General features: G+C 37.7%; 1 protein-coding gene across 1 annotated transcript in view; it reads left to right on the top strand.

The window, feature by feature from the left end:
* Nucleotides 1-25,540, top strand: part of cacna1aa (calcium channel, voltage-dependent, P/Q type, alpha 1A subunit, a) — a gene marked incomplete at its 5' end in the record, with an annotated part of 111,143 nt that overhangs the window by 43,628 nt on the left and 41,975 nt on the right. Inside the window, 22 exons of the mRNA XM_079825022.1 lie at nt 388-540; nt 661-848; nt 4,915-5,018; nt 7,990-8,105; nt 8,351-8,407; nt 8,828-8,902; nt 9,317-9,523; nt 10,089-10,201; nt 10,720-10,832; nt 10,963-11,094; nt 11,258-11,330; nt 11,418-11,535; nt 11,638-11,705; nt 12,118-12,224; nt 14,272-14,319; nt 15,068-15,200; nt 15,735-16,237; nt 18,481-18,824; nt 18,920-19,058; nt 19,434-19,563; nt 19,761-19,820; nt 20,755-20,861. Of these exons, the coding sequence (XP_079681148.1) occupies nt 388-540; nt 661-848; nt 4,915-5,018; nt 7,990-8,105; nt 8,351-8,407; nt 8,828-8,902; nt 9,317-9,523; nt 10,089-10,201; nt 10,720-10,832; nt 10,963-11,094; nt 11,258-11,330; nt 11,418-11,535; nt 11,638-11,705; nt 12,118-12,224; nt 14,272-14,319; nt 15,068-15,200; nt 15,735-16,237; nt 18,481-18,824; nt 18,920-19,058; nt 19,434-19,563; nt 19,761-19,820; nt 20,755-20,861 (3,088 nt within the window). The remainder of the gene's footprint in view (nt 1-387; nt 541-660; nt 849-4,914; nt 5,019-7,989; nt 8,106-8,350; nt 8,408-8,827; nt 8,903-9,316; nt 9,524-10,088; nt 10,202-10,719; nt 10,833-10,962; nt 11,095-11,257; nt 11,331-11,417; nt 11,536-11,637; nt 11,706-12,117; nt 12,225-14,271; nt 14,320-15,067; nt 15,201-15,734; nt 16,238-18,480; nt 18,825-18,919; nt 19,059-19,433; nt 19,564-19,760; nt 19,821-20,754; nt 20,862-25,540) is intronic.

The following is a 25,540-nucleotide window of genomic DNA, read 5'->3' as shown; positions in this document are numbered from 1 at the left end:
GGTATTTAAAAAGTCTTAAATTTACCTTCATAAAACCTGCAGAAACCCTGCTAAAGACAAATTATTTTATTCATTTATTCTTGCTTGTCACGTGTCCAATTTGATGTGTTTAAAAATGTGATTTGAGGGCTTGGTGTAGGGGAAGATTAAATTTGGTTATATTCCTCATACAAAACTATTGCATGAGCTGAGAAGACTTGAATATAGAGTTCATAAGAATTGCTCTTATATGCTGATTCAGTATATTTGAAATATGATGGTGCACAGTTTACACAATGTACTTTGTGCCATATTACAAGCTGTCAAGTTTTGTAATCCAATTTTATGCTGCAAAAACAAACGCTAAAACCTCTGACAATGTCAATATGCTTGTTCTCTTACCTCTAGGCTTGCAGGTTGTTCTCAAATCTATCATGAAAGCCATGATCCCTCTGCTGCAGATCGGTCTGCTGCTCTTCGTAGCCATCCTCATGTTCGCCATCATTGGTCTAGAGTTCTACATGGGCAAATTTCATACCACATGCTTTGACGAAATCACTGGTAGGTAATTTTGTGAAATTCCATGATCTCCAAAACTGGCACTATCACAAGTAGCACAGTTTAATTAATTATGAAAAAATTGACATTTTTCTCTTCCTTACACCGTTTTCTTTCTGTTAGATGAAATCCGAGAGGAGTTTCCGTGCGGGAATGAGACTGCCGCTAGGCATTGTCCTAATGGAACAATATGTAAACAGTACTGGCTTGGACCTAACTATGGTATTACCCAGTTTGACAACATCCTGTTTGCCGTGCTCACAGTCTTCCAGTGCATCACCATGGAGGGCTGGACTGACCTGCTATATTATGTAAGTCGCCTTTCAGCACTTGACTAATGCCTCAGAGGTTCCTCATTTCGTTTTTGGATGCAAATCTTTAATGTCACTTTTGATCAATTTAAAGGAACACGCCGACCTTTTGGGACTTTAGCTTATTCACCGTATCCCACAGAGTTAGATAAGTCCATACATACCATTCTCATCTCCATGGGTGCCATAACTCTGTCTGACGCACCCAGCGCTAGCCTAGCTTAGCACAAAGACTGGAGATAAATGGCTCCAGCTAGCCTACTGCTAAATAAGTTACAATATAACGCCAACATTTTCCTATTTACATGTTGTGATGTGTATAGTTACATCGTGTACTAAGACCGAAGGAAAATGAAAAGTTGCGATTTTTTTTCTAGACTGATATGGCTAGGAACTATACTCTCATTCCTAATGGAGCTAAACTAAGCTAGCGGTGTGTGCGTCAGACAGAGTTATGGCATGCACGGAGATGAAAATGGTATGTAAATATTGAGTAAATTTTAAAGCAGTGAAATCAATTACATACACCAGATTAACTGAGTAAATGTAAGTGAAAAGTGAAAAAGTGTAAGTTTTTTTGTTGCATTTGGTACATTAACAAATAAAATTGAGAAGAAATGATTGGGGAAAACATTTAAAAAACCAATGTTTATGAGTAATATTAACTGTTTTTATTTATGAGTAATTTTAACTTTTATAGTATAAGTTATATTTTTTCCCCCTCTAAACCTTAGTAAAATACTCCACACAACCACAGGTATATGACATTGGCCTTTATTGTTGATATTGTTGTGAGTACAGCGATACAGCATATTTTATACTGTTTTAACATGTATACAATAATGCCCACATTTAAACTCGGGTAACAAACATTTTAGAAGTAAAAATTAAACATTTAAAAGTAATTCAAGTGTAATCAATCTGTCCTTTACCCTATTTCCACCGTATCAGCGCTGGTTCTCGTGCCTGTGATGGACTTGCGCTCTGCGGGTGAACTTTGAACTTCAGACCGCTGTCCTGCGTTTCACTCGTAGCCGGAAAATGACAATAACCTGACAATAAACAAACAGTGCACAGTTCTGAGAACATTTTATCATCCAAATTAATTATATTCATTATCTCTAGGAATAAAGTTGTGTTTTATGCAAGGCATCAGGCGTTTCAATCACACGAACAGATGCGACACTCGTTTAGGTGTCTCGCATTGCATCCCATTATGCATCCTATTAAAAAAAATTATTTCAAGCACAGTCATGATTTTATAGATCAAATAAACATAGAGGAAATGCACCAATTCTCACTCATTTCTTTATAGAAATTTCACAAAATGTTAAGCATATTTTAAAAAACTAATTGGTTACTGAAATACTCAATTCTTTTAGTGTAAAAAACTTAAATATAACTACATTTTAGACCAAATTAACTGTTGGATTTTTAGTCAATTATTTTGGTATGTTCAACTCAAACCATCAATGATATTCAAAGTAAGTGATATTCAGAGATTTTATTAAGTTAATAAAGTTAATTATTACTGTGATATTTACTAAGCCACTGAATAATTTTTTAGAGTGTAGCAGCACAGCATTCTTGGTGCATGAAGGGGGAAAACACTGTACTTTTGTATCAGATGGGCTTGAAATTGGAGGGCCTCACCTTTTCACCTGGATATCCTGTATTATTTTGGTTTTGATTAATCCTGGGGTGGAGGATTACTGATTTCTGCTATTTCAAGATTATCAAAAAGTACCCAATCTTCGGGACTGAATAGCCCCACCTAATCCACATCCCCTGTACCTTTCACTCGCAGACATACAGTAAGCAAAATCTTGCCTATAGAGTCAGAGGCTGCGCAGTTCATTTATAGTCTTATCGCTTGTGGCCAGCCAGTCCACTCTGAACAGACAGAGCTTTTTCCGGTGAGGTGACTTCAGCCGCCCTCAACGACAGAAAATAGGGCAGTGATGTTAATGTCATGTTCAAGATTTCCACATATTAATGTTGTTACCTCAGGGGCCACGTCAATACTTCCCACAAATCAACAGCAGATTTACCTGAAGAATTAAGGTTTATTTTAAAAATGATCTTTGCAATGAGAAATAACTCTGAGGGTGGTGATTCCATGACTAAGGATTGCAGTTCTGCACAGTCCAATAAGATGTCAACATCTCTTATTTGGTCTTACTGTATTTTTACCCATGTTCTCTTTTTTCATTACTCTGCGTCTCGCCATCTCTAAACCCTGATTTCTACTTGCCCCAGCTTTTTTCCCCTCCTCTCTCCGGTGAATGGGGCTCTATATATAACACACCCTGCTCAACTAAAGTTATTCTTACAGCTGCTGAGAAAGAAACCTATGAAAATTTAATTGCAAAAAAGCTGCAGTACATACCCGGGCTTTCAGAGCTCTCAGACATGGAGCGGACGAAAAAGAAGTGGGGCAGATTAAGGGAGACAGAAAAAGGGACAGGGAGGAAGACTATGGTTCATAGTTACAACAAAATGGCATTGTATATTACAAATATCATTGATTTTTTTTTTTTCTTTTACGAATTGCTTTTGAGCTAAAAGTGTCTGCTAAATGCAAAAATGTAATGTAAATGTAAATTAAACATGGAGATCTCAGCAGCATCAGCTGTTTCATAAGTGAGCTATTTTAAATTATCTTTAAAGGAATAGCTACTGTAGTTTATTTCATTTACTCATCCCTTTCCAAACTTACTTCTTTCTTACGCATAATTTAGCATAATGTCCAAGCTGTTTCAAATTGTGACCTTAAAAGGAATATATTCCATAATTCTGTCCCTCACACACAGCTATTGTAGTCTTTAGAAGACTTATAAAGTCATATGGCCTACTTTTTTGATGCTTTGATGGTGCTTTGTTCCCCATCCATTTTCATTATATGGAAGAGAGCAGCTTGGACATTCTGCTAAACATCTCCTTTTGTGTTCATACAGGCTACATACAGGTTAATGATAGTCTCAGCCTCAGACGTCACGCCCATGGACTGTTGGATGAATATCTGATACATAAGACACACAAAATTAGAAACACTTCAGGAGTTTCAAAGTCGTTATCTGATTGGTTGAATTCGACAGGATTTCTGGAGGACGTGTGTGTCACGTTCTTTAACAGTCCGCCTAGAAACAAAGCAGTTGTGACACAAAACCCCCTCACGAAAGAAGAAAGCCGTCGTGTTTACAACTGTGACAATGAGTCCTTATCAGGATCAACAAAACGTCAAAAAATATGTGAAGTTTGCGGGACCATTGTTGCAGTAAACTTGCACAACGTTCAAGCCAGTCTGTTATTGTAGGGACATTGACTTTACATTTACAAACCCTGAATGTACAAAATGAACTGTGATTGGTTGCTTTGTCGGTTAGACGTCCTCTTGGGCGGTCCTTGGCCAATGAAAGCTGCGATGGAGTCCAGACCTTCTTCCATTAGTCTGAAGGTCTAGCTGCACGGGACTAGGTGAACTATCCCTTTAAATAAAAAAATGTGCTCTTGAAATGGTCCAAAACCAAATTGTGCATATATTGTAACATCATCTGCGTTTTTCCTAAAGAAGCACTTGTGGGCTGTTTCAATCTGGGCTTTTGTAGCCTAGGCTCCTTCCCTAGAGGCAGCCAGTGGAGCAATGCCATACAAGATGGCTTCCCATTTGTTCCTCTCTGCAGTGGCAGGGAGCAGTGGTGCCGAGCACCCAGCTGTGTGTACCACAGATGAAGCAGCCCCAGCCAGATGGTTGCCACTCTCAGGTTGCACATCGCATGGTATGTGGTGTCCTAGGATCTGACACGGTACTGTCATAGATGTTCTCATCCTCTGTAAGCAGGGTCAGATTTCAGCTTCCCCTCTCCCTATAAAAAATACCAAATAAAACAACGGCAAACAATCTGATGTCTTCCTACTTGACACCATTGGAAGATAGCTGTAGAGAGTCTTGGGAAGGCAAATGCAAAGAAAAACAGATGAACAAACTGTACTCTCAGCTGGAGAGAGAAAAAATGTTTGGATGTGTGCCTCATTGTACTGACTGGGCTGTTTTATGCCGTTACAGAGCAACGATGCTTCAGGGAGTGCATGGAACTGGATGTACTTCATCCCCCTCATCATCATCGGCTCCTTCTTCATGCTCAATCTTGTGCTGGGTGTGCTGTCAGGGTAAGAAACATCTCTCAGGGAGTGTGAGCTCTTCTCAAAATCAGCTGTATAATTTTTTTTTCAGGTCCACACTTTTGGTGCATTGTTTAATTTGCTAATGTATCAATTTCAATGATATTTGTGTGGATTGTATATGAAAATATGCAGTTTGTGGATAGCATGTGTTAAACTCATTGTTATTAATTATTCAATAGCCTATGCAGAGGCCGATATCTAGGGTGCAAGGTGTCCCATCATCACCACAAGTGAAAATTTTGTACAAAGAGTTCCCATGTCTGTCACAAATTAGCTTATTTTATTAGTGTCTATAGAGTGGAATCTGAGATATTCCCAATAAATGTGTCATAACATTGTTTTTTTTTGTTGCTTGTTTGCTTTAAAGTTTTTAAAATTCTAAAGTTTATTTTATGTTTTAAATTACATTTTGAGTCCCATATTTTAGTGTTACAGTAAGCATTGTTTAAAGTGCTATTTTAAAGTTTCCTAATTTTGTTTTGGAGGTCTCCAACAACAGCTTTACATGCATCAAAGGTCACATGCATGAATACACTTTAATTTTCTCATAATATACATTGCACTTCACCACATTTTTCAATGATTCTCAATCGACTCGACTGATGAATCAGTCTTTCTAAATCCCCCCTTACCGCAAGCCTACTCCGCTCTGAATGGCCAGATGGCCCAATCTGTTGTGATTGGTCTACTGCTTACTGTGTGTGTCGGAAGCTAAACGTCCATTACCATAAACTTCAGCTCTGTGCGGAGGCTTCCTAAAGCTCAGCGAATGTACACACTGTAAAGACATTAACGACGACATTCGATTTGACCTTATCAATCCGAGCGCGAGTCTGATGATGAAACATTAGAAGGACTAGTTATTCAACCTGAACCTCAATCACAAGGACAACTGGAGCAGGATGTTTCTCAGTGATATGCTACTCAGTCTGAGGTACATTATGAGATGTTGCAACTGTAATTCCTCACCATTAACAAGCATTAACATTAACAAGTGTATGTCCACCAACAAACCGATGTGTGTGTATATTTATAATTTATTGCGGTGCACATGCAGGAACTGTATCAATAACAGCACATATGTTAGCCCAGCACTAACGTGAATGACTGATGTAACAGTAAAGTTTGCAAAACAAATCTTGCTCCATCCTTTATCTTTACTCCGCATAGTCAGAACAACAGACAATCTGCATTAAAGGTGCACTGTGTAAATTTTAGCGCCATCTAGTGGTGAGGTTGCGACCGCCCACCACTCACCCCTACCTTTCGAAGCACATAGAGAAGCTACTCTGGCCAACACAAGACAAAGATGTCATCGTCTGAGACAGCAGAGAGTAGCTTGAGCTCTGCAGAGCAGTTTGTCCGTTTAGGGCTACTGTAGAAACATGTCGGCGCAAAATGGCGAATTCACTGTAAGGGGACCCACGGTGTATGGAGATAGAAATGCCTCATTCTAAGGTAATAAAAACATAACGTTTCATTATGTAAGGTCTTTATACACCACTGAAAACATAGTTATGTATATTATGGCGCTTTTCCATTACTAGTACCAGCTCAACTCGACTCGGCTCGGCTCGCTTTTCGCTCCGTTTTCCATTGCAGATAGTACCTCCACAATAGTACCAGATCGTCATACCGATGCCGCAGGAAACTTTTTCGTTCCTCGTTGCCCCATAAAGCTCTCGCTGGATCCTCTCTTCAGCAACCAAACAAAGGAAACCTCCTCGTTTGACCACGGCGTATTCTTCCGAGTTGCCATAATAGTATGTATATCACATAGGGTAGTAGGGTATATCACGCAATCTCTGGCCAAACTATTTAAAAATGGCTGGGTTATTCCATAGACCGTAAAAAAATATTCAGGATACTCCGTCTGGTGCGTGCAATGATGACGCAGTGAATAGTGCCGATTCTCTCTGACCAATCAGCAGTCTGCCGTGTTTTCACGTCACAATTTAGTATCGCCTCAGCTCGCTCAGAACCTCGGCGGAGGTGATACGAAAAAAAAGGTATAACTTTTACACAGTGGAAAACCAAACAAAGGCGAGTCAAGTCGAGGCGAGCTGGTACTGTGTAGTGGAAAAGCGCCATTATATTGCATTTATGTCAATAGATCCTCATAAAAATTGCACACTGCACCTTTAATAGACCCAGTTTTAGGTAATCTTGGCAAGAACGTAATAACGTGAATTAGCCGGTTAGCCAGACTTACACAATATAAAACACAAAACTCTCATATTTTGAACACCCGGTAGGAAATATATTCATCCATAATTAATCATACTTACAGATTGTGATTCGGAGGAGCAAGCTGGTCCAAACAAACTGAGTACTGACCCATCTTTCAAGAGCAAGCATTTTACGAATCCTGCATTGAACTCGCTGAGATTGGAGAAGCAGTCGTCAGTAAAATGAAGGGAACACAGCAAAAATTTATACTGCTCTGGTATCGTGGAAAAGATCAATTTTATGCAAACGTAGTAAGCTGTGACGTGCGAACTTCACGAAAATAGATTTGAATTCCAAACGACTCATTTAAGTGGTTCAGAGCCGACTCATTCTTTTGAGATAAAATCACTTTATTTACTTTTTATTTCAATAATCCATAATAGGGGCACTTTGATACAGTTTAATTCATCAGATGTATTGTACCTAAATGAGATTCACTCAAAAAAAATAAAAAACATCAGAAGGACATCACAAGCTTAAAATGCTTAAAATTATATCTAAATATCATTAACATACAGAGATTTTGTTCCTTCATTTTAATTTAATCAAATTGTGGCCACAAATTAGTACAACATGGCCACATTTTAACTAAAGAAGGCAGTTATCCAGTGATTCTTATGATCTCAAAATGGCCAAAAAATGTCCAGTGTATCTGTATTTAACTGGTGTGTATGTGCATTTTGTGTTTGTCTGTTGATGAGCATTTGTTTGCATGCATGTGATACAGAGAGTTTGCCAAAGAAAGGGAGCGTGTGGAGAACAGGAGCGAGTTTCTTAAGCTGAAGCGTCAGCAGCAGATAGAGAGAGAGCTGAACGGATATCTGGAGTGGATCTGCAAAGCAGGTAAATGCCATAGAAATAGCCATTAAGTACTCCAGAGAGAAGCTAAAGCCAAGAATACAGATAGCAGCTTGTCTCTTTTGATACGGATGTCTTTACACATGTACATCTTGGAACGTGCTGATAATGTACAAAATGTTTCATCAGGCATCTTTTACGCACTAGAAATTGTCCCCATTTTCGTGACTTTTGCAGTGGCTTGATGTGAATCTTTTTTTTCTTTTCTTTTTTTTTTTGATTGTGTATAGAAGAGGTGATTCTGGCTGACGAGGACCATGACCCAGATGACCGTATGCCCTTTGACGGTATTTACGTGAACTCCTCCATCCTTCCTTCCTTCCTTTTAATCCCCCTTCTCCTCCTCTCTTTGCTCCCTCACTGGGACTAGGTGTTGATTTCCCATTGTAAAGGAAGAGAGATATCAATACCATGTTGGCTTTGCTGAGGGGGTGATATTGTATACTTCATGTCTATAAGCACAGTTAATGCAGTGTACAGGAGAACATTTACATGTAGCTCACAACAGAGATGTGATTTCTCAACTTCATATTTGTCTATGATCCACATAAGGGACAAATGACACTTCCTAGTTGTCTCTTCTTTTCTTCTTTTTGTTAAATTCTGTAATTCTATGATTCTATGCCATTGAGTATTTTAGGCTGTCTGAATCTGTGTGTATGCTGTGAGTAAATTAGAAATGAGTTATCATGGTCTGTTACACACAGGCACAAGGAGGAGGCCCACCATTAAGAAGAATAAAACAGAACTGCTCGATGCAGAGGATGGAGATGGAGATATAGGTGTGCTTGAGAGATAAACATACACTTATACATTTATATAATGTAGGCTGCAGGCAATTTATATATATATATATATATATATATATATATATATATATATATATATATATATATATATATATATATATATATATATATATATATATATATATATATATATATATATATATATATATATATATATATATATATAATATAAAGCATAGCAATTTGAGTGAAAAGCTGATAAATGTAATAAATTAAACTGAATTTCAGAAATTGTTTGGGTTTTTTTCATTGTAGAAATCATACTTTTTTTCTCCATTGTATAATTTTCGGATGCCATATCAAACAACAATTTTTTGATTTTCATTGAATTTTATCGTGTCCTTTTTCCCTGCCGCTTGGCTTCTCTGTTTCTTTATTGTCCGCCAGGTTCTCCGTTTGCACGGGGCAGTCTGAAGAGCTCAAAGCTGGAGGGCTCTTCCTTCCATAAAAAGGAGCGTCGACTGAGATTCTTCATTAGGCACATAGTGAAGACACAAGCATTCTACTGGTCTGTGCTATGTCTGGTGGGACTCAACACACTGTGTGTGGCTGCCGTGCACTATGACCAGCCCGACCTGCTCTCCGACTTCCTCTGTAAGCCTGTTCACTTGCCTGTTCACTAATCTATATAGAATCTACAGATTTTCTTCAGTATTTTTGGTGTGCTTGTCAGCAGTTTTGAATCTGTGAAGTTTCTTATCATTGTCTGTAGATAAATAGAGAGAATTTTTCTTTATTTTCCTATTTTCTGAAGATGTTTCTATGTTTCTCTCCTTTTATCTGAGTTGATTCAATAGTTGTTAGAAAGTATTATGGACTCCAAAAGTATTATTTTGGACACTTAAAAATGTCTGAATGTCAATTTCATCATATTAAAAATAGACGTGTTCTACTAGTATGACAACAATAAAGTCTCCTAATCGTAGTTTTGAGCAGTATATCCATACGTTTTATAATTTGAAACCAAAAACAACAACTTCTCTTTTTTGCTGACAAAAAGTGTGTTCTATTTTAAAAATATATATATATTTTCTCATATAATTCATAAAACATTTTTAAATGTGGCTGCATTTTGGGTCACTAAAAGCCGCAGTTACTCCGGTGGTATTCTTTCTTTTCTTCATATCTTTGTCCTTTGCAAACACTCTCTTTAATCCAGATTTTGCTGAGTTCATTTTCCTGGGGATCTTTATGGCAGAGATGTGTATTAAAATGTATGGGCTGGGGACCAGACCTTATTTTCACTCCTCCTTCAACTGTTTTGACTGCATCGTGAGTTTCTCTTGTCACTTGTCTCTTGCTCTATTGTCTTCTTTTAGTAAATAAGGAAATATTTGGGGGAAACCAAAAGCATTATACCAGCTGTCCTTTCATTCATCTCTCAGGCTTTGATGTTGATATTAGTTTGTGTTATTGAAGATTCTTTCAGTTTCTTAATCAGTATTTCAGTGTTGAAAATTGATGATTTACTTGAGAAGCAAAACTGCGTAAAACAATAAGACAAGAATATATGTTGAATTAAGTTTGTTTATTTATTTATTTCAATTTGACATGGACATAAAAAAAATCTCACAAGAGAAAAGATGCTTTGCATTTGATTTGATTGAGCTACTACATGCAGTTTTGTTTTTCAAGATATTATTATTATTATTATTTAAAACATTTTGCAGTGTAAGAAGCAAATATATGTTTGGCAATGTTCAGGCGGTTTTGTTTTGTGGCTTACTGTTATTGAATGAGCTTTAAATGTGTATATTTTATATGTGTGTATGTGTGTGTGCGTGGGACAGGTCATATGTGGCAGCATTTTCGAGGTGCTCTGGGCTATGATCCAGCCAGGAACCTCATTTGGGATCAGTGTGTTACGAGCTCTCAGGTTACTGAGGATCTTCAAAGTGACCAAGTGAGTCTCTCACGTCTCGAGTCCCATGTTTGTCTCTCTGTCCCACTCTTTGTCGAGTTTCCTCTTTAACCTTCAAGCCATCTCAAGAAGGACTAAGTGTCTTAAAAGTCTTCCCCTTTCCCTTTCTCAGATATTGGGCGTCTCTGAGGAACCTGGTGGTGTCTTTGTTGAACTCCATGAAGTCCATCATCAGTTTACTCTTCCTCCTTTTCCTCTTCATTGTGGTCTTTGCATTGCTGGGCATGCAGCTGTTTGGAGGACAGTCAGTATAACACTAAAATAGTGTCATTCACTTTTATGTTCTTATTTTATTTGATATATTTTATTTCATTTCGTTTTGGGGGTCACCAGTTGTGGTGCTATAAATAAGACTATAGAAAGTACTCTTGTGTAACAATAATATAACTACAATTTCGTCTTTTCAGGTTTAATTTTGAATCTGGCACACCACCAACAAACTTTGATACTTTTCCTGCAGCAATAATGACAGTGTTTCAGGTGAGTAAATGTGCCCATTAAACAGTGTCCAAGCATTTGATGTGCTTTCCATGGCTTTGTGATGATGGACCATTTTTTGTACCTCAGATCCTGACGGGTGAAGACTGGAACATGGTCATGTATGATGGGATTGAGTCTCAGGGTGGAGTCAGAACGGGGATGGTCTTTTCAGTCTTCTTCATTGTTCTTACACTCTTCGGCAACTGTATCCAAACACATTATATTGCATGCTGACATGCTGTTTGCACAGTTTTCTCATACACCAGTGAAGTATTAATGTAAAGTTGCTTAACATCTCTGTGAACAGATACTTTGCTCAATGTGTTCTTGGCTATCGCTGTGGACAATCTTGCCAATGCACAAGAGCTAACCAAGGTAAAGACTCACAGGGCCAGATTTACTAAACAGAGCAAATTAGCATGAGAGCGAAATCCCATAAAAGCGCAGAAAGGAGTGGAAAGTTCTGTGGGTGATCTACTGACAATGAGCGCAGACGCAGCCAGATCATTTCCATAATAACCAATGCAATCTACCAAGAGCAGCACAAATTAGCATATGGTTTAAGACGTTTTTTGGGGGGCCTTAAATAATGGTGCAAATTCCAGTAAATTGACTAGCGTAAACCTTAGTAAATCCCATAAATTTTGCGTTTGAAAGGGAAACTCCTATAAATACATAAGCAGTAATGTCAGCCTCAAAAATAACCCTGTCCCTGTCTCTCAGATTGTTTTTCCACACTCTACATCATATTTTAACCAATATGCTTCATGTTTCTCTATATTAATAGGATGAACAAGAGGAAGAGCAGGCAGCCAATCAGAAAATGGCTCTTCAGACAGCCAAGGAAGTAGCCGAGGTCAGCCCACTGTCTGCAGCCAACCTCTCCATTGCTGCGTGAGTTTCTCTCTCATCACTCCCTCTCTCTGTCCTGATGCCACTTTTTTTTCTCCCACAATTTCTTTGTCTTTTTATGTTGGTTTTCATGTGTTCAGACTATTTATAGCTCTTGTTTCAGCCACATAAACGTAGAGGTAAATCATAGACAAAAAAAACACTTCTATCTAAGAATTTTGACTTGTTTTGGTTTCCATTCTCTTCATTGATGTTGATCTAATCAGAAGCTTAAACCATATAGAACACAAACATATAGACACTAGTGTTCAAAATGTTGAAGTTGGTAAGATCTTTTAAAATATTTTGGAATGTCTCTTATACTCCCCAAGACTGTATTTATTTGATAAAAAAATATAAAAACAGTAATATTGTGAAGTATCACTACAATTGAACTGTTTTCTATTCTAATACATTTTAAAATGTAATTTATTCCTGTGATGTAAAGCTGAATTTTCAGCATCATTACTCCAGTCTTCAGTCTCACATGAACCTTCAGAAATCATTCTAATATGATGATTTTTGCTGCTCAAGAAATATTTATGAGTATTATTAATGTTGAAAACAGTTGTGCTGCTTGATATTTTTCTGGAAATTGTGATATATTTTACTGGACTCTTTGATTAGTAGAAAGTTCAAAAGAACAGCATTTATTTAAAGGTGGGTAACGCACAGTTTCAGCCAATCTCATGTTAATCTTGAGTACCTATAAAGTGGTATTGCATTATTCAAAGACTCCAAAGAGTCTTTAGTTTTATCGTATTTATAAAAGACAGATATGCTGTACCGATTCTTTTTTATGAAAACAGCCGAACTCGTGAAGGCAGTGGGCGGAGCTAAAGAGTCATGAGCACGCTCAGCTTTTGCGTAGCGATCGTCTGTAAGCTGTGAGTGACATCCTTATAAATAAAAAGAGAACAAAAACGTTATTGTCTTAAATTAACTATGGCTAATCAGATCCAGCCATACATATTTGATCCAGAATCGGATCCTGTGTCTGAAATTGAACTGCAAGAACAACAGCAGCAACAGCAGGGAACCGGGAACACAAAAATACACTTGCACAACTCCGTTGCTGCCCAGGAAAAACGATCTGCACCCACTGCTCCAATAATGCTGGGTTATTTGGGAATCTGAACAGGGTGATCTTTCCCTCACAGCCAAAAAAACACACTTCTTTGGTGACATTGTTGAAAAATCTTTCTCGACTTGCGTTGTCCGAATGACAGGCGCGATCTTGCTCTCGCTCTGGTTGACGTGCGCACACGCTATTTCTGGAGAAATGCACATACAAGGATGATTTCATAAGGGCCCATACTCGGAAAAAAAACTTTCCGAGACTTGTGAGAAACCGGAAGGAGTATTTTTGGCACAGAAATACACTGTCATACGTCCAACTCGTTTTTTTAAATGTTGGCCATGTTTAACATGAGACTCCAACTCTTTAACAGTGTAAATAAGTCAGAATGCATGAAATAGCATACCCCCCCCCCCCCCCTAAAATTTACATAATTTGTAACATTCATTTCTTTTGGGGGGAAAAAGAAAACTTACAGATCCCAAACTACAACCATAAGTCACAAAAACAACGTTTTTTTTGTCCCAGGCCAAACTAATTGTAAAAAATTTGACTGACATTATGAATTACATTCTAACCTGCTGGAAATTCAGTTTAACTTCGTATCTGCATTTTGGAACATAGTAGCTGGTTATTATTAGCTGGTCTATGTTCCAAATCACATATAGCACTTTAAGGCAACATACTTTTTCCCCCTGTTCTGTTTGGTGTCATACATCCATTATGTAATCCTTTGCCCTACAAGATCATCTATGATCCTCTCACAGTTATATACCCACAACTTACATGCAGAGGCACAGACCGATTGAAGACGATTCAGGTTTGTCCATGTGCAAATTTATCCAAGTATTTGTTAGGAAAAGAAGAGAGAATCAGGGGAAAATATATGTGTATTAGTGAGGACAAGTGTGTAAATGAGGGAGAGGAGCAAAGAGATGTTCTGTGTTTCACACATGCTGTTTTCCTCCTCAGCGTGACAGTAAACTCTGAGCGTCTTGATGCAACAGACTTTCTGGACTGGTATTTATTCATTTATACTCTTTCTGTTTTGTTTTTTTTAAACGCCTCTCTATTCGCCCCACACCTCCCACTCTTCTCCCATCAGCCTTTTCGACATGTGCATTTCCTCCTCGGTTCTCTGTGCTGCTCCCCGCTCTGTTCTCCAGACCGCTGGGTGGGATGGGACGGTTTGTCACTCCTCGTCTCTTCTTCTCTCTTCATCCTGCTACTCATCACCTGCTGTTCTCTTCATATCTCTTTTACTTTTCTCTTTCACATGCTTTGCTCCAAGGGTTGGGCGCCTGTGATATCTTCACTCCCAGAATTATTATAGTTATCGTGTGTGTGTGTGTGTGTGTGTGTGTGTGTGTGTGTGTGTGTGTGTGTGTGTGTGTGTGTGTGTGTGTGTGTGTGTGTGTGTGTGTGTGTGTGTGTGTGTGTGTGTGTGTGTGTGTGTGTAAGTGTGTGTGTGTGTGTGTGTGTAAGTGTGTGTGTGTGTGTGTGTGTGTGTGTGTGTGTAAGTGTGTGTGTGTGTGTGTGTGTGTGTGTGTGTGTGTGTGTGTAAGTGTGTAAGTACGTGTGTTCTGTGAGTGAGTTTGACCCAAGCGGTGCAATCATCCTCTTTAACAAATGGTAGCTGGTAGCTTGTAGGTGGGCATTTTAAGCCTGTGGTAGCTGCAGCAACCTCACTTTTCCCTCTTGATGATTACTAATCTCAGATCTACTATAAATGTCTCTTTCTCTCTGTCTCTCTCTCTCTCTTCGGCAGCAAGGAGCAACAGAAGAACAACAAAGGTTGTAAGTCAGTATGGGAGCAGCGCACTAGTGAGTTGAGACGACAGACCCTGGTGAACAGCAGAGAGGCTCTTTACAATGAGTTGGAACCTGAAGAACGCTGGAAGGTGAGAAGAAATAAGGAAAGAGATGGATATAAATATCAACGATTTAACTGGACTTTGTTCAGTTCATTATTTTTTTATGTAAATACACACACATGCGCATATATATATTCAAGAAAATGTGTATATTTATATATAAAATCTTTATATATAAGATACATTATATATATATACATGCAAATATTTCTTAAATATATACATTAAGGAGTGTGTTTTTATATATACATAATAATTATACACAGAACACATACATATATTATGTAAACATTAACTTTTATTTTGGATGCGATTCATCGATTGCCCAGCACTACTCTCAAGTAAAAATATCTTAAATCCTTTAAGCAATCTATAGGCAAAATATTAAGTGATGATATTAAAGTTTATTATTTTAATAAATATGTTAAATAAATACAATTTAAATAAATAAATAAATAAATAAATATTCATATTGGTTTTCAGGGAAAATATGTTGAATTATTATTATTATTATTATTCTATTGGCAAATGTGATTGTTGTATTTTTAATCATGCATCCAGGTCTCGTATTCCCGTCACATTCGTCCCGATATGAAGACCCACCTGGACCGGCCATTGGTCGTGGACCCTCAGGAGAACCGCAATAACAATACCAACAAGACCCGTCCGGGTGATGGCCAGCCCCAGCGCACTCATCAGCTCCTGCACAAACAGCCCAACTTCAATGAGGGGGAGAGTGGAGGAGGAGGTGGCGGATCTGGGCCCTGGCCAGCATTGGAAAGAGGGGACTCTACGGGATCTCGACGGAGTCTTTTGGGCTCCGAGAACCATGGGGAGGGTAGAGAGTCTCACCGCAGACATCAGCACAGCGAGCGCTGCAGCCAGGCCCGTCAGCATCGTAAAGGCCCAGAGGACGATGGAGAGGGCGGAGGGAGGAGGCGCAGGAGTAAGGGCAGGGAAAGGGGATCTGAGTGTGAGCATGTAGATGGAGGAGAGCGTAAACACAGACGTCATCGCCATGAGGGTGAGGGAAGGAAAGAGAGAGGGGTGCGACACCGCAGGATGTGAGTTCCATCTAAATTAATCTCTGGTAACATTTTTGTACTATGCACTTGTTGGACGCGTTTGACTATTGCACTCACGTCTCACGTCTCACGCCTTCCTCAACAGACCATTTTAAAAATACAGTTCTTAAGTTACGCCATTCAATTTAAAAAATAAAAAAAACTCTAGTAACCTCTAGCAAACCAGTTTATCGTTATGGATTGTGACTTATTCGCAAAACTCTATTTCTGCACTATTTGCCTCCAGCAGTTAACTGATATTCAGATGCGCGGTTGTTTAAAGAGCTCCGAGTTGTGGAGTGATTCATTTATTATTAAAATTTTATATTTATCTACATTCTTAAAGAAATACAAATGTCTGAAAATGTCTATTTAAGGACGTTATTTATTTACATTACATTTATTTTTTATTTGATTTTTTATTTTATTTAATTATCTTAATTTCATTTAATTTTATCTAATTGTATCCTTTTATTCAGCAATGACACATAATAATGATCAAAAGTGACAGTAAAGATGTTGCAAAATATTTATATTTCAAATAAATGCTGTTCTTTAGAACAGGGGTTTTCAAACTTTATGATGCCAAGGACCCCCAAATATCATGAACCTTTATGAACCTTCCTAAAAATCCATCTATTTTTATGTATGAAAAAATATTTAAACTGTTAAATAAATAGTACGTCTGACATTATAAATACAACATATTGTTTCCCAACTTAAATTGGCTATTGATGTTGGATGTATAAACCTGAAGAAGAACATTTTTCAATTAAAAATCCTTTGTATAAGCAACTTTCACAATAAATGTATGCAAGCAGCGTATGTACTGTGCTAAGAAAACTGCTTTACAACCCTTAGTGAGCAAGATAAAGGGGACTATGGTGAGAAAAACTCATTAAAGATACAAAGCAAACATATACAATTCTGCAATGTATACTGCAAGAAAGGAGAGAAACATGAAACAGAAATGAAACAGTTAAAATATTCAGTAGACTTTATCCATTTTTGCTTTGTCTTTTTATTCTCTGAAATTTTCTGGGGACCTCTTAGAACCTTCTGGAGGACCACTGGGGGTCCCCCATAGACTGTAAAAAAATATGGACGTAGTGTCCGTGATGTCACCCATAGGATTCTGATGAGCCATTCTGAAGCGCAAAGTATGGACGAAATGGCCGTCGCCATCTTGGCAGCGCGTCACTAACAGACAGCAGATAAATGGCTATCCACCTGTCACTCGAAGTGGCCACGCCCTTAATTTTGCAGAACTTTAATGCTTTATATAATGTAAACTAATGAGTTAAAAAATTCACCCCCCTCACAGTTGTCATGAAGGGCAAAATTAGCCGTATAGACCAAAACCACAATTTGTGCCAGGCTGTAAACATGCTTTATTCTGCTGTAAAGTTGGCCATTTTAACATGGGGCTCAACGAGATTCTGATCCCTTCTGGAGCCGGTCCCTAGCGGCCAGTCGATGAATTGCAGTATATGTCACTTCCGTATTGGCTTCAAGAGAAACTGCGGGAGGTTGCCGCTTGGGGTCCCCGGACCCGAGTTTGACAACACCTGCTTTAGAACTTTCTATTCATCAAAGAATCCTTCGAAAAAATATATCACAGTTTCCACAAAAATTAAGCAGGATAACTGTTTTCAACATTGATAATAACATATTAAAATATATTAAAAAAGCACACCATAGCTCCAAAAATATGCCTACAATTTTAATAGTAGACTCTCACAAGGGTTATGTTTCGAGTAAAGCAGGCTCTTTGTCAAACAATTAAGTATGCTCAAATATGCTTTTTTAATATTAAATTATATAAAAAAAAAATAAAAAAAATATAAAAAAAAAAATATATATATATATATATATATATATATATATATATATATATATATATATATATATATATATATATATATATATATATATATATATATATATATATATATATATATATATATATATATATATATATATATAATTATTATTTTTTTTTTTTTATTGTAATAAATATTTAGCAACATTCTAATCATTTTAATCAAATAAATGCTGCCTTGGTAAGCATAAGAGATTTCTTTTAAAAACATGAAAAAGCTTACCGACCCCAAATCTTTGAACAGTAGAGTACATTATTTTTATTTTATTTATAATTTGATAATTGTTCATTTTTAGTCAATTCCTCCCAGAGTTTCCTAAAGTTTTAAACTTGTACTAATCTTTCTGTCTTCTTTCATTAGGGATGGTCATGGAAGTGGCCCAACTCTCTCCACGACCCGTCCCATTCAGAAGACTCTGTCCAGGCAGGACAGTCAGTACAGTGAGGACCTGGACAATGCCATGAACAACAAGCTTGCCACCCAGCCACCTAGTAACGCCACCCCACATGATAGCCTGCTCAATCTGGCCAACAGTGCCCACACTGCCGGCCTGGCACATACTGGCACAGAGAGCAGCCTCATTCTTAACAACCCTTCCTCTACTACTGCTAATGTTGCTAGCACTGGACACCTGGGCATGAAACCCGAGTACACTGCCGTGGACGTTCCCCCGATGTTCCCCTCCAGTAACGCCATCCTACAGGGTGAGAGAAAGAGCTGAAGAGGATAATTGACCTTTTTCATTTGTTGAATCATCTGTTTTTTTACGATGTTGTTTCCTTTTGTCACATCTCCACAGTCAATAAAAATGCCAACACTGAGCCCCTGCCCAAGAAGGAAGACACAAAGGGTGACGATGATGATGATGAGAAAAATGATGGGGGGCCTAAACCCATGCCACCTTACACCTCAATGTTCATCCTGTCTACCACCAACCCGTGAGTGCAGTCAACTCTGTGAAACTTATCAGTTAACGTCTAGTTGGCATTGTGACTCTGTGAAATCTCTAACCTGCTATATAATTTAAGACCACTTTTCAAAGTCCAATCAATTCTAATGGATAAAATCAAATCCCGTCCCACTTTTTTCCCAGTTGAATATCCAGTTACTTTTGGAAATGTATCCAAATATGGAAGTAAAATGGGTTGCAAATGTTGTATTTAAACAAAACTGATTAGAGTCACCTGGTTTCACCTCGTTCTGTAGGGTTTTTTTTATATTAAATTAAGCTTTCTATTGAAAAAAACATTCTCAAGTTGATGTAGCTGTTGTTTTTGCTATTAACAGGTCTATTTTATGAACTTGTGTTTTAGATTTCGGAGGTTGTGCCACTATATCGTCACGCTCAGATATTTTGAGATGTGTATTCTGCTGGTCATCGCGATGAGCAGTATTGCCCTGGCTGCCGAAGACCCTGTCTGGCCCGAATCTCCCCGCAACAATGTGAGACAGTCACACATCTCAACATCCTATGTGTCTAATTTTGTCTACTGGACTAGTAGCCATCTCATCTATCTATCCGTCCATGTTTCTAATCAATACCCAATCTCTCCGTTCATTCCTTCATCCTTTCATCTGTTTATTTGTCATAAAGAGTTTCCTTTTCCAGCTGACATTGTGTCCCTTTTTTGTACTTGCAGGTCCTGCGGTACTTTGATTATGTGTTCACGGGTGTGTTCACCTTTGAGATGCTCATTAAGGTACATCTGTCCAATCTCTCTTTCTACGGTCTCTTCAAATCTCCCTCTTGCTCACTCTCTCTTCTCCCCCATCATGAGTGTTTACGTCACCTGCTGCCAATTGGCTACAATGTGCTTACTGCACATTGTAATGGTGTGTTTATTGGTCTCCACGTTACCATGACTTAAAGTGTTAAATGCTTCAAATTCATTTAAAGTACAGGATTCCCATGATTGAACCTGGAAATGTCATGACATTTTAAAATAATGATTCCTGGAAAAGATCATGGAAATTTAATACAATATTTAAGAAATATTGTTTAAAAAAAACTGAACACACATTGAACATGTTTTGCTCTCAATTATATCACTCTATAGAATAATCGTTATTAATCTAAAATCATAAATCAAAAATATCTGGAAGAATCATGACAGTTCATTGGTCTAATGGTCTGTGAACCCTGAATTTAATGGAATTTGAAATTAAAACAAAGTGCCTAAATATACAATACCATTCCAAAATTTGCAGCCAGGAAGGTGTTTTTTTTTAAAGAAATTAATACTTTTATTTAGCCAAGATGCATTAAATTGATCAAAAGTGACAGTAAATACATTTGTAATGTTTTCAAATATTTATATTTCAAATAAATGTTTTAAAGTTTCTATTCATCAAATAATTCTGAAAGAATTGGGCAGCAAATCATCATATTAGTATGATTTCTGAACTGAAGACTGGAGTAATGATACTGAAAATTCAGCTTTGCCAACACAGGAATAAAGGAATTACATTAGTGATTTTAAATTCACTAAATTCAACCTGTTTTTACTGTATTTTTGATCAAATAACGCACCCGTGGTGAGCATAAGAGACTTCTTTCAAAGACATTTAAAAATTTAACTGATACCAAACATTTGAACGGTCATTTATTTAGTAAACATTTGCTCTGTGTTTTAGATGGTGGATTTAGGTCTTGTCCTCCATCAAGGCTCATATTTCCGTGACCTGTGGAATATCCTGGACTTTATAGTGGTTAGTGGTGCCCTGGTGGCGTTCGCCTTCACGTAAGTGTCATCAAGGCTCCAGCGCTCATGCCTCACTCCTCTCTCCTTCCCTGCTTGCTGCCTCTCCTCGTCCTTTCCCGTCTTGCTCCCTACAGGTCAAGCGCCTGTGCAGTCGACACAGCTCTCTGCCACCCTGGAGCGCCAGCCTGCTACACATACAGCCCAGCTCTCTCTCTCCTTCTTTTCTTTCTCACCATTTCTCTGCCTTTCTCTCCATCCCCTCAGTTCTGTGCACATCTTGACCCTCTCTTTCCCTACTCTTATCCCTCCCCACATTTAAGCCCCAGTTCTCCTTTTGGAGATTTCTCACTGCATCTTCCCACCCTGCCCCACCATGCACTACATTTGCTCAGTTGCTACCCAATGGGTGCGCTTGGGCCCATTTCCATGAGGGTGATGACCCTACCTGGGCACCTGTAACCCTTTAGTGCCCAGGACTCTCTGGAGCATCCAGCCACAGTCACCTCAGGTATTTCTTCTCGTCATCTTTTACGCCACATACTTTGCTGGGACCAAACATGAGGAAAACAGACAAGGAAAAGACAAGAGAGCAATGGACCATGTGCTACATTTTTGTATAATTTATAAGTCCTTTTATAATTAATTATAATTAGTTCAAAGTATTTTAATATAGTTTTTCATGACAATTTCTCTTCACACCAATGAACGATTACTGTAGATATAACTATATAGTTTTAATAAGCATTCTATAGTGAAGTTCACACCACAGCTATAACAATAACACAGTGTAACAATATTGGGATCACTTTAAGAAAGATTTTTCCCAGGGTGATGAATGATTGACAGCAATCAGAATCCATCCGGAATTTTAGACTGCAAGCATTTAAAGCAGAAGATGACAAAACTTCAGCGCGCACTTATAATAAACTGAAAATTATCGTCCATAGGTTTGGATGCTAATATATTTATTGATGTAGTTGTTTTTATAGTGATCGTTCTTAGTGTGAACAGACCTTAAAGTAGAATTAAACATGCTTGTGTACCTCTTTAAATAAGACTTATATATGTAAATGACCCCTGGTATGATTGGCTGACCTCTTAACATGAGTTACTTGAGTTGTAATGCTTTTTCATGGGTTGAGTTGGGTCGGGTATTGTACTTTTTTTCACTAAAATGAGCTGCTCAGACTGTTAAGATCAGACTGAATTGATAAGGGTTCTTGTTAAATAAACTACTGTAAATAAAGCCAGGAACAAAGAGAGATGGATTTATGTTTGGCAGTTAGAAAAGCCGACAAGAGACGATAGGAATGATTGCGAATGACTGTTCCAGGTTGTGTATCTGATCTCATTGGAAACATTCAGCCCCGCTACAGGTCTGAGAGAATTCTTAAAATGAGGGAAAGGTCAGAAAGGTACATCTGTTATGAAACTGGTGAAAATGCATGTGAATGGCACTTTTCCTGGCTTAGTAGACAGCATGTAAGTGGATTCTGGGAATCGACATGTCAGATAACCTGAAATGCAAGCATGAATGGAAGAAATATGATGAACCTAGATCAATAGTTTTTCTTCCTAAAAATACCAGAATCTGTACACCTTGAAATGGTAATATTATATGGTCTTATGTATGTGTTTGTGTGTATATCCTCCTCTGTCCCTACATAACTGTAAATGTGTGCACACATTTTCTTTTCCACAACAAAAGTCTGTATACAATGCAGTTCTAGACTGACTTGGGTCTTTAGGTGGACATACACACGACACATGACATGTACCATGCATATAACATGTGAATGGCTGTCAGGTAGAAGAATTAATATTAATAAAGGCCTGTTTACACGAGTCTGACATGACTAAGTGTAAAATATTCTGCAATCATTTTGCACGACAGATGTGTTCACGCTGAGTCTGATGCCGAATTTCCCATTATCATTGAATGCCATTTAATGTATTCCACACTAGGTGTGAAATAGTTTATAGAGATGCATCGCTCTTTTTTTTTATGTTTTTATGCCACATATTAGTACTTGGTGTGGCCAAAATGTTATATACTGTATGCCCTTTCTAGAGCTCAAATTTGAGTTGTTAGGCATAAAAACAGGATAAAATAAGATTGTTTGAGAGGACAAATTGAGCTTGCAATCTGCACTGATTGTCTTTACCAGCATGACTTTCTTAGAGAAACCCCCTTAAACTCTTAAGCATTTTCGTTCCCTTTCCCTTTGACCATCAATCCCACCCAACCCCACTTCAATTTGCACCCACATCTTTATCTTCTGCATGAAATAAGTGTCTTATTGGGTGATTCATATAGAGGCATTTGGATGTGCCTACCTTTCCCTTAGAAAAATACTGTACTCCTTCCTATCATCTCTAGATTCTCCGGTTTCTCTTTCTCTCCCTCCCTTTCTCTCTCTCCACACAGCAGAGCATAGAGCGCTCGGAACGGCAGGCGCTCTGGGGTGACTGGCGCTCCCTGGCTGTGAGCGTGGGAACAGTTCCCATATCTCTGTTGTCTCTCACAGAGTCTGTTTTTAACCTTTTACTCAATTTCAGGGAGTGACTCGTATGTGTGTGTGTGTGTGTGTGTGTGTGTGTATATCTGTGCATGTTTATTTAGTATTTTGTGTACAGGGTCCAAGATTAACATGCCAAATGCAAGAAAAAAGAGGCTTTGGCGAGTAAATGAAATGACCTGTACATTTTCTAGAAACTGGAAAACAATGCATGTTTGAAATTGCCAAATATTGAAAAGAACAATAAAAGAATCAATCCTGTTTTTTTGTTCCTCAGCTGGAGCGAATTCAAATATTACTGAAGTATTTTTTTTATTTAAATGTTTCTATACATAAACTTCTGAAGTTACAACAATGAAACTAAATCCTTTATTTGTATTACAATATTTTGTGTCTGTATTTATGACCTTTTTAAGATCTTCTCAATTTACCCACCCAAGCTGGTATAAGTTAATTTTGGACCCTGTTTGTATATATGTATTTTTGTATTTCAATTGTTTTAAGTGTTTACACTAGATTAGGTGTCCACATATAAACCAAACTAAGAGGTCTGCCATTATTTTGTAATTCTATGTATTCTCTGTCTCATATTGATGTTTTTCCTGCTTCAAAAACCCCATTCTATCCCTGTGCTTTTTTCTGTCTCTGTGTGTGTTTTGTGTCTTTGTATGTGTCTTTGCCTCTGTCTGTCTCTGTCTTCCTGTCTCTGATCATCTCTCAACACCTACAGTGGAGGAGGCGGTGGGGAAGGAGAGGGGTAATGTCTCTTTCTTTCTCCCTTTCCCCTCTGTTTGCTCTAATTGCCTGTCCTTCTCATTACACGCCTGTCCTCTTCTTCTATAGACTGATCTGTCTGTCCGATTGTCCGTCCTAACGTCCTCTCACCACATCCCTCACACATAGGACACATGCCAAGGGCGAGGTCATGTAGCCAGTAGCAGTAACTTAATCTTACAGCTAATAAACTCTTGGTACAATCTACAGTATGTGGACACCTAAATGTGTTAACATACGTGTTTGTGTCTATGTGTACGTGTGTGTCTCTTTGTTTCTGTGTCGGACCTTCGAAGACATTCTCTAAAATGTCTAACAAGTGTGGGATGACTGATTTACAGCAAGTAAAAAAGTCATGAATACTTGACTCATTCTATGAAATAAGTGCCTTTTTGATTTTGGAAAGGTGACTTTTCAATATATGTATGATTTAAAGATTTATAGAATGTTTTTAAGTGTGAATAAATGCCATTGTGACATTGTATGTTAAAATAATTAAAAAATACTAATATATTATTAGTTATATAGTAATTAAATATTATTAATACGGTAATATATTTATTCTAAACTTGTGATGGGACATTTCAAGCTAAAATGCTTGCTACTGTTTCTGTTATCAAGTTTATGATTTCCTCATTATGTTTTCTTTTTTTTAAATTACAGTACTATTTAAAATTTTATAAATATGAAATATGCAATGTGATGGAGTAAACAGATTATACTGTTTTAATTCAAATGAATATTTTTACATAATGGTAAACCAACGCACACTTCATCATGGGAATATTATATATATAATTTATTTATTATTTATTACTGTCTTTATGGATAAGTAAAAATACTCCTTTAAAATATAATTTTTTGATTGTTTAAATTTGAGTAAATTATTTAAAATTTGTAATTTAGTGTACAGGGTAAAATATTTACCACATGTAAAATAAATATTATATTACTTTGACATGTAGTAATTTAATGAATTTTTATGAATTTATTTATACTTTATATATTATTTATACTTTTTATAGGTTTTTGTAGACTCCATCAGATGACTGGACACAGGTGGTCTATGACTGACTAACACAACTAGATCTGGACATGATAAAAATCAGCAGATTAGTGCACTTTAGCGGCAAAAGGAGACATACAGTAAAAATGTCAGGCGATGCTCTAAATACAGATAACTTTTGCAGGGCTGCCCGCGTAAAGCAACACAGAATGCATTAGGACCTCTTATGGCTGAACAGGGACTTTGCCCAGAAAGATAACACCATAATGGGATTACAGACAATCAAACTGCTCACCTCCTAGAAGGGCACTGTCCAATTGAGATGTGTATCCACATTTTGATGAACGCAAGATCCAATTAGGCAGTCTATTTATTGCGGAAAAAAGTCAGCTGAGAGAGAGAGAGAGAGAGACTACATA

Source organism: Gobio gobio, assembly GCF_949357685.1.
Source record: "Gobio gobio genome assembly, chromosome: 1".
Taxonomy (NCBI): Eukaryota; Metazoa; Chordata; class Actinopteri; order Cypriniformes; family Gobionidae; genus Gobio; species Gobio gobio.
Note: the sequence above shows the minus strand (reverse complement) of the source record. Positions and strands in the feature narration are given on the sequence as shown.